Source organism: Panthera onca, chromosome B2 (assembly GCF_046562875.1).
Source record: "Panthera onca isolate mPanOnc1 chromosome B2, mPanOnc1 haplotype 2, whole genome shotgun sequence".
Taxonomy (NCBI): Eukaryota; Metazoa; Chordata; class Mammalia; order Carnivora; family Felidae; genus Panthera; species Panthera onca.
The window spans coordinates 105,617,688-105,631,896 of NC_138343.1; the positions used below are offsets into that span (position 1 = coordinate 105,617,688).

At 37.7% G+C, this 14,209-nt stretch overlaps 1 protein-coding gene across 6 annotated transcripts in view; it reads left to right on the forward strand.

Moving 5' to 3' along the window:
* The window catches only part of LOC132674871 (nephrocan-like), a 32,190-nt gene extending 19,577 nt beyond the window's left edge, over window positions 1–12,613 (forward strand). For 5 of the 6 annotated variants that reach the window (XM_081795775.1, XM_078447247.2, XM_078447248.2 and 2 more), the window contains 2 exons: window positions 1,070–1,971; window positions 11,483–12,612. In XM_081795775.1, coding sequence (XP_081651901.1) covers window positions 1,070–1,971; window positions 11,483–11,930 — 1,350 coding nt within the window. In that variant the 3' untranslated portion in view covers window positions 11,931–12,612. Of the gene's footprint in view, window positions 1–1,069; window positions 1,972–11,482 lie in introns of all 6 variants that reach the window. The other variant, XM_078447251.2, reaches the window with a different exon arrangement.
* Window positions 12,614–14,209: the final 1,596 nt, after the last annotated feature.

The window sequence follows — 14,209 nt, forward strand, 5'->3', positions numbered from 1 at the left end:
GCGTGAATGGAATCTTTGTTCTACAGAGATCGAGACACGTGTATCCTGTTTGTTTCTTCATGGATCTTTTGCATCAGTGAAGTACAGTTTGAACAATAGGGGAATATGGAGGCTAGTTTTTCAAATTATAACATAGTTGAAATGTTTCTCTAATAGGCCCATCTTAGTGATAGCAGTGTCTAGGACATTTAAAATTTTTATGGTTAGTGCTTAAAATTTTTTAATGTAATTTATAACTTAAAAATATATAAACAATGCAAAATGAAGATAATGAAAACCTCTAGTAATCTTGCACTGTAGAGTTAGCAGCTGCTAATAGTTTGGTGAAAGATTTCCAGATTGTTCCCATTCGGGGCTATTATAAGATGATGCCACAAAGAACATCCTGCTTCATAAATCATTGTGCAACTAGTAAGTACTTCTGGCTAGAAATAAGCTTGCTGGTCAGAGAATGTACAGCAACAGTTGACCAATATAAAAAAAAATTTTTTTAATGTTTATTTTTGAAGGAGAGAGAGAGAGAGAGAGAGACAGAGCATGAGTGGAAGAGGGGCAGAGAGAGAGAGAGAGGGAGACACAGAATCCAAAGCAGGCTCCAAGCTCCAAGCTGTTAGCACAGAGCCTGATGCAGGGCTCAAACCCACGAGCTGTGAGATCATGACCTGAACTGAGGTCAAGACACCGAACCAACTGAGCCACCGAAGCACTCCAAAAAGTTGGCTAGTATTATGTCTACCAATAGTGTGTAAAAGTGCTTAACATATTTTTAATATCCTTCATGTTAGCAATCATGAATAAAACTAGTCAGGACCTGGGGTGCATGCCTGGCTCAGGAGGAGGAGCATGTGACTCTTGATCTTGGGGTTGTAAGTTTGAGCCCCACGTTGGGAGCAGAAATTACTTAAAAATAAAACCTTCAAAAAAAAGTAGTCAGAACCTGAGTTTCCATCCTTTTCTAAAAAATAATTTTAAAGAGGTCCTGAAGGGAAATCTGAAGTATCATTAGTATTGAATGACAACTGCATTTCATTGTGTACGTTTTTTTTTTTTTTTTTTTTTTTTTTTGTAGCTGTCTAGCTTCACCCGAATGTTGGCTCTAGAAGATTTTATTCTGCTGGCCAGTGGAACAGAGTCAGTAGAAAATGACACTTTCAAAACTCTGAGTACCTTGAAGACCTTGGAACTCTGGAAAAATAAGTTAAGACGAGTCCCCAGGGTTCTGCCAGCCAGTCTTGAAGTGTTAAAACTAAATGAGAATTCAATAAATGTCCTACACGGATCTGATTTTGAAGGACTGAAGAAATTAAAAATCCTTGAACTTAAAAACAATCTGATCTCTTCTCTCTCTCCCAGCACACTCTCTTCTTTGATCAGTTTGCAGAGTTTGATGTTGGATGGCAACATTATCGAATCTGTAGCTGGACCACTGGTACTTCCCCACCTGAAAAGTATGAGCCTGGAGAATAATAAACTGCATCTTATACCAGCTAGCTTCTTTGCTTCTCTTCAGGCTTTGCAATTTCTCAGTGTCAGTGGTAATTTTCTGACTAAAATTCCTATTAATCTGCCCAAATCCCTGCTCTCTTTAAAAATGGAGAGAAACCAGCTCAAAGTGGTAAGGTTTCGAGACATGAGACACTTGGAGAATCTTTCCCACCTTTATCTGTCAGAAAACTCACTCTCCTCCATTGATGGGGCACAGATCCTTGCCAATTTAACTACTCTTGAGTTGTCCCAAAACCAGGTTCAAACGTTGCCCCTTAAACTACCAGCAAGGCTACAAAAACTAGATATTAGCAATAATCTGATTCAGAGAGTTACAGCCCAAGACTTCCAGGACCTCCGAGACCTGAAACACTTGTTTCTGGACAACAACATTGTCAGCTTGTTCGAAGCTGGAGCCCTGCAGATGTGTTCCCAGCTCTCCAACCTGGCCCTGGAACAGAACCTGCTGTTGTCTATACCTCTAAGGTAAGGGAGAGTTCTCACTTATGTTGACTCCTTTTAACGTTTTCTGAAGATTGGGGCAATTAAGCACAGCATACAAGCAAGAAAAACAGAGCAAACATAAATGATCTGATCAAGGCTATCCAAGGGTTCCAGGGTAGAGGTTTTAGACGGGCTTTTGGAATCCCCAGCCCTCTAACTGAATCTGCACTAACTTAATTGCTCTCACCTGTCAGACAAGACACCAACAGGGGCGATCTGTATTTGAAAATATACGACGCCACTTTGGCGGAGTATGCTAACAAACATAATATGGGGATGATATTTGTAAAAATGTATTTTGGTTTTTAAGCATGTGGCCTGAGATCCAGCAACAGGTACACAGCCACTAGCGAAGCAAGGATATGTAAAAGAAATGAGAGGGAAGTGTAGTAAAATATCTATATTTTTAAAAGCATTGAAATAGTAGCTATGAAAAAAATCAGAAGTGTATAATCTCATCTTGTATTTACTTGGAATTCTGTTTTTGGGAGACTCGTTTTCTTCTCAGGGCTGTGATCTTTAAAGGACTTAATCCTGGTTCTGCTTCTAACTGTGTCTGCCTGTGGGTGTGTGAGTCCATTTGGGGTGTCTTACCTTGTGTTCTCGGTTGTCTCCTCAGTTCTCTCTCTCACAAACATGCATACGCACACACTCCTGCACATATGGACACAAACACATACATATCCTCATACTCTGACACTTAATTTCTCTTTCCAAATATCCCTCCCTCTGTGCCCAACCCACCATCCTGTTCCCCCACCCAGTCATAACTATGACTAATGTACATGTTGACATTAATTGATGCTTTTTATGTAAACTTTATTACATGTTCTACATTTGTAAAGTAGATAATAAAGTAGAAGAATAAAGCCCTATTATTCTCTTAAAAAGATGTTATGTTATTTATTATATGTGCCTATCAGTGGACTCGTTTTCCTTTTGGTGCTTTATAGGAAAAAAAGGCATCTTGCTCTGTTGATTATCATTATCAAATTGCTTGTAATTAATATACCAACTTCTGGCTTCTGTAAGACCCTATGGCACTCAATTTACTTATCTGCATTGCTAGTTACAATAAACAACTTTTTTTATGAATTAAAAAGGGAAAAATTATCTTTGATATGTACAGATGTTCATTTTTTCTTTAAAAAGATTTTTTTAATGTTCATTTTTGAGAGAGAGAAAGACAGACAGAGTGAGCACGAGTGGGAGAGGGGCAGAGAGAGAGGAAGTCACAGAATCCGAAGCAGGCTCTAGGCTCCGAGCTGTCAGCACAGAGTCCGACACGGGGCTTGAACTCACAGACTGTGAGATCATGACCTGAGCCGAAGTCAGACACTTAACCGACTAGCCACCCAGGCTCCCCCAGATGTTCATTTTTTCTAGTTGAAAAAAAGAAGTTTGTTATATAGTATGGTAACTGTACCCAATGCAAAACATGAAAAAATGATTTATCCAATGGAAATCAAGATTTTAAAATACATATTCAGGGTTATTTGAAATTAAGCAATTTCTTTTAATGTATAAGCATATGCATACATACAATTAATTTACTTCAACAAATAAGTTTTGAGTGTTTTCCTTGTGCCAGGCACTTTACCAGGCACTTGAGATACACCAGTGCAACAAAAATAAAACTTCTTGTTCTATACAGCTTAAATTCTAGCAGGGAAAGAGTAACCATAAACACAAGGTGTACGTATATAACATTTACATGGTGTTAGGTGTTATAGTTAGCAACAACAAAAAAGGGTGGCTGGTTGCCATTTGAAATAGGGTAAGCATGGTAACCCTCACAAAAATGTAAGCTTTGAGCAAAGACTGGAAGGAGGTGAGGGATTTAGCTGTGAAGCTGTTTGGGGGTGGGGGTGGGGGAGGAAAGTGTTCTAGACAGAAGAGCTGATACAAAAGCCATAAAGAACATGCCTGCAGTGTGTCAAGACTCTAATACTTGTAATTTCAGTCATTTCTCTACTGTATTTCAAGCCTTACTTTCTATCACTATATGCCCCTTTTCCAAGAAAAAACAAATCACGTATAGACTAAAAACTCATGAAAGAGATTGGGGAATGACTCTCTTGTCAAGGATTCTCAGTGGGCTGTAACAGCCATGGCAAAACTGTGAATCCAGGGGACTTCTCTATTCAGGTAGCTTTTAGAAAGCATTTGGCTAAGTAATCCTGCTAAGTTTAATGAGTGAAAAGTAGCTTAATTATTTACTCCCGCCAGGGCATTTGTGTGTTTAATAAGTGACTACAGAAAGCACAACGCTTTTACCCAATGGAGTGTATAATAGAATTGCAAGCCTGAGCTAGCCATAATTCTTGAATCTGACTCCACATTACAATTATCTGGAGAACTTTAAAAAAGCATACTTAGGCCCAGACCTCACTTCAAGCCAATTAAAGCAGATACCCAAGAGTTTTTGCCCAGGCATCAGCATTTTTAAAAAGCTCCCAAGATCAATTTAATGTGCAGCCAGGGTTGAGAAGTAATGGGCAAGAATAATGGGGCAAAGGACATGAGATGAGACTGGGCTTTTCCTATGAGGATTAACTTAAGCATCACAGCTATCTACTTTGTCAAAGAACTTGGCCAGCTGTGAGAGCAATCTGCTTCTTGTGGAAAGTGATTTTTAAATCCTCCATCACCCCCCACCTCCCCAGCTTTTCTTTGAATTGGAAAGTGTGAATGACCCAGAAAAGGTTCTCTGTGGTTTTCCTCCCATAAAGCATTAAAACACAGTACGATCTATTGTTTTTGTTTTTTTTTTTTAATTTCTGAATGTTAAGACTTTTATCCACAAGCTTAAAACAGGGCACTTTTTATTTTCATGGGTTTTATTCATACACAAAATTGTACTTTAAAATTCAGTTTTGTATTAATAAACTATAAACACAGGCAACCTGTTACTAGTTGCTAACCTAACCTAATTTGTTGCTTAGTTGCTAGCTATGTATCCTACCACAAATCACAAACCCCTTCTTTTGCCGACCATCCTCCATTCTACATTGTACCAAAGAAGTAACAGTGGATGTTTTCAGGTGCACGTATATTCAAATATCTACTACTTTTGCCTCAATACATTATTCGAAATAGAAAATAATACCTAGGGGCTTCTGGGTGGCTCATTCAAACATCCAACATCTGCTCAGATCATGATCCCACGATTCGTGAGTTCAAGCTCCACGATGGGCTCCGAGCTGACAGCTTAGAGCCTGGAGCCTGCTTCAGATTGTGTCTCCCTCTCTCTCTGCCCCTCCCCCACTTGTGATCTCTCTCTCTCTCTCTCTCTCTCTCTCTCTCTCTTTCAAAAACAAATTAATAACCATTTAAAAAAAAGAAAAAATAATACCTAACATAACATTAAGTACTGACTAAACCAGCAGTGAGTTCATATATGCATGTTATTTCCGATTACTCTTTACAACAAACCTGCGAATGTACGTACATTTTTTAAACTATTATTTCACAGATTACAACATTAAGGTTAGGAGGTATCAAGAAACTTGCTCAAAATCGCATCGTCAGTAAGTGGTGGAGTCAAGATCAAACACAGTAGTCTAACTCCAGAGTCAGGGAATTTTAGCCACCACGTGAGATTTACCCACCTCTGAGATTTACTCTGCTATAAACAATATATTATACTACTTAAAACTTAGAATGCTCAAGACCTGGGTCTCACTTTTGCTGCTTTTCATTTCACCAATCTGTAGCTCAGTGAACAAATATAAGTCACATCACCTTTTCTTTATCCACAATTTGGATAATTCAAATCCAGAATAGCTTTCTACAACCTAACACAGGCATAGCATTTTACCTTACTTACACTCAGGTGCCATCTACTGGTAAAATGGGGTGTACCCCTTTTTACTTTAAAAAGCCACAGACCCAAAGAACACACAGCATTTTTAGAAACATGTTTGTCTTAAAATCAGGGAAACTTTTTGAGCATAAATCAGACTTATAAAGACAAAGTATATCAAAGCAATAAATGACTGCCCTAAGTTCACAAAATCAGGACATTAGTGATTTCTCTTACAGTGTCATTTTGGTTATAATGTCCATAGAAACACAGAAGAAAAAAAAAAAGGAAGAGCAGGTATAAGTTTTAGATACCCACCCTAGAACTGTTCATTATATTTGTTTAAAAGAAAACTTGGCTTTCTCATTTTCATTAGCTAACATTTATTATGTGACTTCCGTGTACTAGGCACTTTCATCTATAGGGTGGAAAATCAGAAACTTTAAGCCAAATAACTTACCTGAAGTTGCGTACTGGTAAAAAAGAATGGCCAAAGTTAGAACTCAAGTCTTAATTAGTAGACTGGACTCTTTGGTTTACTTTATCATATCTTTCCTCAATTTCTCTCCCTTGTACTCTGAAGGGTAATAGTGTCTTGCTTACTGCTACACCATCTGCTAATAGTCCATGTTTCCTTGGGGAAAAAAGCTATACGTAAGATTTTCTGTATAACTTTTAGGGATGTACCTTATGTCAGTTGGTATGTACATAAAATACATTGTCTTGGGGACTGACTTCAAATTAAATTTAACTATCAAACTGTTGGCGCTCCTGGGTGGTGCAGCCGGTTAAGCGTCAGACTCTTTTTTTTTTTTTTTCCCAATATATGAAATTTATTGTCAAATTGGTTTCCATACAACACCCAGTGCTCATCCCAATAAGCGTCCGACTCTTGATCTCAACTCAGGTTCCTGAGTGCAAGCCCCGCATTGGGCTCTGCACTGATGGCCCAGAGCCTACTTGGGATTCTGTCTCTCCTTCTCTCTGCCCCTCCCCCACTTGTTCCTCTCTCTCTCTCTCTCTCTCTCTCTCTCTCTCTGTCTCTCTCAAAATACATAAAATTTAAATAAAATAAAAAATAAATGTTATATAAATTTAACTATCAACCGTTAAAATGAAAGAAGTGATTTTTCCCTGGTAAGTTCATCTACTTTTTAAGGTAAACTTTATTCCAACTAAGGCGACAACACCTTAAATAAATAATCAAAATCACAAATACTTATATATGTATATTCACTGTACAGTTTAGGATATTAACATAAAATATACAATCATCATATAACCGGGACCACCACAGTAAATGTCACTGAATACTAAAAGACATGAGTGCACATTCAGGGGGTTCACACTCTATGGAAATAGCATCTGGAAATAGGAGAATATGAAGCTGTTGAGTAGCAGAAAAATTTTCAGGTTCACAATTGGGCTTCTGTTTTTTTTTTTTTTACTTTTTATCAATAAGCATTAGCATGACATTTTTCACATTGGTATCCACAGTGAAAAACTTTTTTTTTCCTGATTATAGAGCAGTTCCTGTTCAAGACTGAAAACTTCATCTGTTGAAAAATGAAATATCATCCAAGAATTGCTCAACAAGAGCCTATGTCTAGACATAATTTGTTTTTATGTATTTGAGATCATTTAATTTTGTTTTTTTTTCTATTTTTTCCATTGAACATTATAGAGTATTTTTCTCTCCCTTTACCCTTTCTACTTTTTCTGAGTATCACTATGGACCTAAGGAATCTTAATTTTTTCAGTGTGTTATGATCATTTCAAGTTGCTAGTCTCTTTTGATTCTCAAATTGCTCCAAATTTGTCTAGTGGGTGCCCCTCCAAGGTGGTCCCTGTGTTCATGAGACCCGATTCCATTATTTCTCTTAAAAATTTTTTTAATGTTTATTTATTTTTGAGAGAGAGAGCTGGTGAGCGAGTGAGTACATGTGTGCCTGAGAGCTAGGGAAGGGCAGAGAGAGAGGGAGAGAGAGAATCCCAAGTAGGCTGTGCACTGTCAGGGCAGAGCCCAATGCAGAGCTTGATCCCACAAACCGTGAGATCATGACCTGAGACGAAATCAAGTGTCTGGTGGTGCTCCTCCATTATTTCTCTTTTTTAAAAATTGAGGTCAAATACACATACAACTTGCTTAACCATTTTTAACTGTCCAGTTCAGTAAAATACCTTCTTATTGTTATGTAATTGGTCTCCAGAACTTTTTCATTTTGCAAAACTGAAACTCCACACTCATTAAGCAACTCCCTGTTTCCCCCTCTCCCAGCCTCTGACAACCACCATTATACTTTCTGTTTCTATGAATTTGACTTCCCTAGAAATCTCATATAAGTGGAACTATAGTAGTTGTCTTTTTTGTGCTAGGCTTTTTTCGCTTAGCATAACGTCCTCAAGGTTTATCCATGTTGTAGAATGTATCAGAATTGCCTTTGGTTTTTTTGTTTTGTTTTGTTTTGTTTGTTTTTTGTTTTGGGTTTTTTTCATTTTTTAGTTTGTTTTTTAATGTTTTTTAATGTTTATTTATTTTTGAGAGAGAGAGACAGAGTGTGAGCGGGGGAAGGACAGAGAGAGGGCGACAGAATCCAAAGCAGGCTCCGGGCTCTGAGCTGTCAGCACAGAGCCTGACACGGGGCTTGAATTCATGAACTGAGCTCAAGTCAGGGCACTTAACCTACAGAGCCACCCAGGTGCCCCGGAATTTCCTTCCTTTGTAAGGCTGACTATTCCATTGTATGTACATCTTGTATTTTGCCTATCAATTCATGGTCAATGTACATTTGGATTGCTTCCACATTTTAGCTATTGTGAATTTAATATGGGTGAATAACATGTAAATAATGTACAAGATTATTTAATATGTAAATATCTCTTTGAGACCAATCATGCTTTCAATTCTTTTGAGTATGTACCCAGAAATGGAATTGCTGGATCATGGGGTAATTCTATTTTTAATTTTGGGGGGAAGCACCATACTGTTTTCCATAGCGACTACACCATTTTACATTGCCTCCTACAGTGCACAAAGGTTCTAATTTCTCCATATCCTCATCAACACTTGTTATATTCTGGATTTTTGATAGCAGCCATGCTGATGGATATTGCTTATCTTTGAATATGTCATTGCATTCTGGCTCAGATGTTCTAGCTTACCTTGCTCCAGACATAGAATAAGCCATTTCTCTAAGAAGCCTTGCTTCTTTTAAGTGGAAACTGGAATTCTGAAATTAAGATCTGGGTGTTCAGTGTGCTATGCTATTGGAATAGCATTACCATTAGAGTGTAACTTTATTTCTAGATCCTTCCAGTATGCAGAATTAGGAAATATGTATTTTTAAGCTATGAATTCATATTAAAGTCTCCAATTCACATTTAACATTAGAGGGTTTTTCTTATTTTATATTTGCATATCTTCTTTTACAATGAAATCTTGGTTCCTAATGATATGAATACACTTACTGATTTGTTTTGTATTAGAGCATTCATTTAAAAAGTTTCAAAATTTCATTACTAGGTGGTGTTAATAATAAGCATGCTAAGAGAAGTTTCCTTGCAGATCCTTTTGTCCCTAGTGTCTAAGGCTTAGATATATCCACCAAGGATATTTAGTCAGAGTACTTTTTCTTTCCTTTATGGGTTATACACCAACATAAACATTGATTAATTAGATATGTTTGTTTCTGTTTGTATTCAGTTTTAGGGCTTGTTTTTGCTTTGCCGTTTTTGTTTTGTGAACGTGTAAAACATTAATATGATTCAGAAGTTAAAACCATATGCAAACACTTCCTATAAGTAACCAGTTTTATTCACTTCTGGTTTATCATTCTTTTTTCCCCCAAACATAAGCAAATATATGGGCATGTATTTTTATTTCCCTCTTACACATACTGTACATACTATTCTACTTTTTGCTTTTTCCCCTTAGCCATACTTTCTGGAAATCATTTTGTAGTAATTCATAGGAATGAGTCCCTTCCTTTTTAAAGACTGCATAGTAGTTTTTTACTGTTGTATTTGGTTGTTTCCAATCATTTTGTATTATAAGTAATACCATAATAAACACATATATGCTGTTTTATATTTGTGAACCGTATATGTAGAAGTGAGATTTCTGGGTTGAAGGGTGAATACACAGGTTATTTCTTTAGGCTTTGCTGAATTCTCCTCCATAGGGGCTATGCTACTTTAGTCTCTGTGTATGAGAATGTCTGTTCCTTCACAGCTTTGCCCACAGAATGTGTTGCTAGAAATTAAGATTTTTACCAATCTGGTAGGTGAGAAATGGCATCTCTCTGTGGTTTTATTTTTCATTTCTCTATTTTGAGTATGGTTGAAGACTTCAGGGCTTTGCTTTTCTGTGGTTTGGTTTTTCTTTTAATTTATTTTGAGAGAGAGAGAGCGAGAGCTCATATGGGCTAGAGGTAGAGAGAGAGGGAGACACAGAATCTGAAGCAGGCTCCAGGCTCTGAGCTGTCAGCACAGAAACCGATACAGGATTTGAATTCACGAACTATGAGATCATGACCTAAGCTGGAGTTGGACACTTAACCGACTGAGTCACCAGGTGCCACACTTTGTCTGGGTTTTAAGGTGCAGATATTTTCCCCCAGTTTATAATTTATCTTCTGACTTTGCATATGTCTTTTGCTATAAACAATTTCTTTTTTTTTTAATTATGTTTAATGTCATTGATTCATTGATCTTTTATAGCTTCTGGATTTTCAAGCCATAGTTAGAAAAGCTTTCTCATAGAATTAGTACTTCAAAAATGATTTAAGTATATGATTTTTATTGTCACATAAGTTTATTATCTCTTAATTTACATATTAGGAGACATTAGTCTATCCTTTTTTTGCTGTTATAAGTATAATTAAATATGTGACAAACATGTTTGCAAATAAATCTGTTTGCTTCTGTTATCTCCTAGTTGAAAGGTATGACATTATTTAAATTTGATACATAGTACCAAATTGTTTCCAAAATGGTACCAATTTAAACTCCCACCAATAGAGTTTAAGTTCTTACCTTACAACCTCTTCAGCAGCAATAAATATAAAAATTTAAAACCAGGGTGCCTGGGTGACTCTGTTGGTTAAGCACCTGGGTCTTGATGATCTTTTGATTTTGGCTCAGGTCATGATCTTATGGTTTCATGAGTTTGAGCCCCACATCGGGCTCCTCACTGTGGGTGCCCACCCTCTCTCTCAAAATAAATACACACTAAAAAAAAATTAACCAAAGCCATGTTCTAATTTCATACATAAAACATTGCATCACTTTTTCATTGCCTTTTATATTCATGAAGAACAACACTTTTTCATGTTTTTATTCAATACTTTTTTTCTCGTATAAATTATGGATTCGTGGCCTTTGCTACCTAAAAAATTGGGAACTTTTTTTCTTATCAATTTGTTTCTGTGATCCTATTTGACAACAAAAGAAATTAAAGAGTTTTATGGCTAGGAACCAGAAAACTCAGAGGGTTAGAAAACAAGACCTATGAGAAAGGGTTAAAGACCTATACATAAGACTTAATTTTTCAAAACAAGTCTTGTTTTCTAGCTTCAAACAGGACATGGTGGTACAGAAAAGGCTGGTGTTGCTCAGTCTGGGTTGCCTAGGTAGTTATGGAATGTTGATCATGGCTTCCTCTCACATCCTGTTTCCATACTTTTGCAGGCTTCCAGGGACCTTAGCCAGGCTGGACCTCAAAGGCAATGCCATCCAGGATATTACTGAGAGGGACCTCAAGGATCTGAAGCAGCTTCAGGTTCTAAACCTTAGGAATAACAAGATTTCTGCCTTAGACCTCAAAGCCTTGGAGGGGTTGCCTCGCCTCAGACATCTGTATCTGGATGGAAATCCGTGGAATTGTACCTGTAGTCTCATAAGAGCGAGGGAGATCCTGAAGGCCAAGGGCACAGATGTGAAGGGGGGACAATGTGCTGCACCAGCAGAACGACAAGGGGAAAGCTGGATGTCCTCCAAGAAGATCATGAGACAATGTGAGCATCAACTACATCTAACCGAGAAAAACAAAGAAACCAAAAAGAAATCAAAACCAGAAGAGCACTCCAGCATCAGAATCAACATGGATGATGATTATTATGATTATGAAATAGATTAAGTATGAGCTTTGCCTACAGGTTAGAAAAAATTTTTTTTCTAATAGACTTCATTTTAGAGCAATTTTAGGTTCATAGCGTAGTTGAGACCAAGATATAGAGAGTTCCCATATACCCCCTATCTCCACACATGTATAGACTCCCCCATTGCAAAATCCCCCTTCAAAGTGGAACATTTATTACAATTGATGAACCTACATTGACACATCATCATCAACTGAAGTCCATAGTTTACATGAGGGTTCACTCTTGGAGGCATACATTCTGGGGACCTGGACAAATGTATGACAACATGTGTCCATCATAAGAGTGGCAGAGTAGTTTCACTGACTTAAAAATGCTCTGTGCTCCAGATGAAGTTTTATAGCGTTCAATCTCTTAAGCAGAAATATACAATAAATTTAGATACGCAAGAGTCTTTTTTGTAAGTTTTTTTTTTTTTTTAAAGAATGAAATCAGAGGGGCACCTGGGTGGCTCAGTCAGTTAACCGTCTGACTTAGCTCAGGTCATGATCTCACGGTCCGTGAGTTCGAGCCCCGTGTGGGGCTCTGTGCTGAGGCTCAGAGCCTGTGCTCAGAGCCTGGAGCCTGCTTTGGATTCTGTGTCTCCCTCTCTTTCTGACCCTCCCCCATTCATGCTCTGTCTCTCTCTGTCTCAAAAATAAATAAACATTAAAAAAAATAAAAAAAAAAAGAATGAAATCAGAGTTGAAGTAAATTGAGGTGGGGGGAGGAAAGGAGAAAGGGACAATGGTAAGAAGATATAAGATTCCTTCCACTTAAAAGGTAATTAGTGTTTTATACTGAAATCTACACAAATAATAATGCCAAATAAATTGCCATCTCACTAACTTCCTGCAAATAGAGTAGCTCATTTTTTCACATAAGATGTTGACTTTTGTATATGAAGCTGATGCCTGCAGGTCTACGCTACTGGCTTTTGACTGTAAGCAATAGAGACATACTCCAACTTAAGCAAGCAAGAAAGTATTAGAAAGATTGGGAATAGCCCACAGAATCAAAGGAAAACTGAAGAATCTGGGAAGAACGGGGATCAGAACTGCTCCAGGGCCCCAGACAGAATGATGTAATGGAGAGGCCCTCAGCTTGTTCGAGGTTCTCTGTGCAGAATGAAGAGCTCTTGCTATTACCAGTGTTCGCTTCCCTCTTCTCAAGAGTCATATCCTCAGAAGGAGAGGCTAATTGGCTTAACTTGGGTCACATGTTCATCCCTGCTAAGGGACAGTAGGTCTTGTGGGACAGTCTTATCAAGACCAAAGGGAAACCAAAAAAAGGGAAAGATAAACTGGCACCTTAAATATTACAGATGTCCCTATAATGGCCTCCCTGAAAAGAGTTGTGTTTTGAGTTACAGTCTGTTTTCCCTGAGTTGACCACAATCCCACACTGCCTTCCTTTTGATGAACTGCATACTTTTGAGAATTGCCTGTCTGGTCATAGAGGTGTGACTATAGAATAATTTTTTTAATCAGTATTTTTTCTATCAATCTACTAGCAATCTTTTTCTATCAATCTACTTGTAAATAAAATCTACAGGCATATAAATCTGAAACCCCATCTAAATTGGCTCCTTTCCTAATTAGTAAGATTTACCTATTGCAGCATTTTACAAAGACTTCCATCAAAATGCTTCTAAAGGCAGAGAAAGGAAATAGTAGAGATTGAGTGGATGAGTAATATGCCCACCAGAAGCTTGAACTTTCACCAAAGTGTCATGTTTTAAAATTTTGTGCAGAATTTGTATTACTTGCTTTATGTCCACATTTTCTTCTCCCAAAATCTTTATGAAATTGACATTCCTTGGAAAAGAGCCCTATTTTTATTGTGGCTTCTAGAACTCCTTGGCATAGTGACAGGTTTCCCAACAACATAAAGCACAGAAGTACAGAAATAAAGGAACTCTTACGTGATTTTCCTTGTTATGGTGTGGGTTTCAACTCTTGTGATGTGTCTGACCTATAATTCTAAGAAAAACCAGTGATTTGTGATATGTAATAATATATAACCACTACCATTGCCTGGGTATTAATAATCAGAATTTCCAAGCTATGAGGGCCTTGAGAAAGAAGCTTAGCCTTTTACAGATGTGAGAGCCAGTCTCATAGGGGTGAAGTCACTGTCAGGTTCACGAACAAAGAAACTGGCAGAACTAGGGGTGTGCCTGGGTGGCTCAGTCAGTTAAGCTTCTGAGATTTCGGCTCAGGTCATCATCTCATGGTTCTTGGGATTGAGCCCCGCATTGGGCTCTGAACTGACAGAG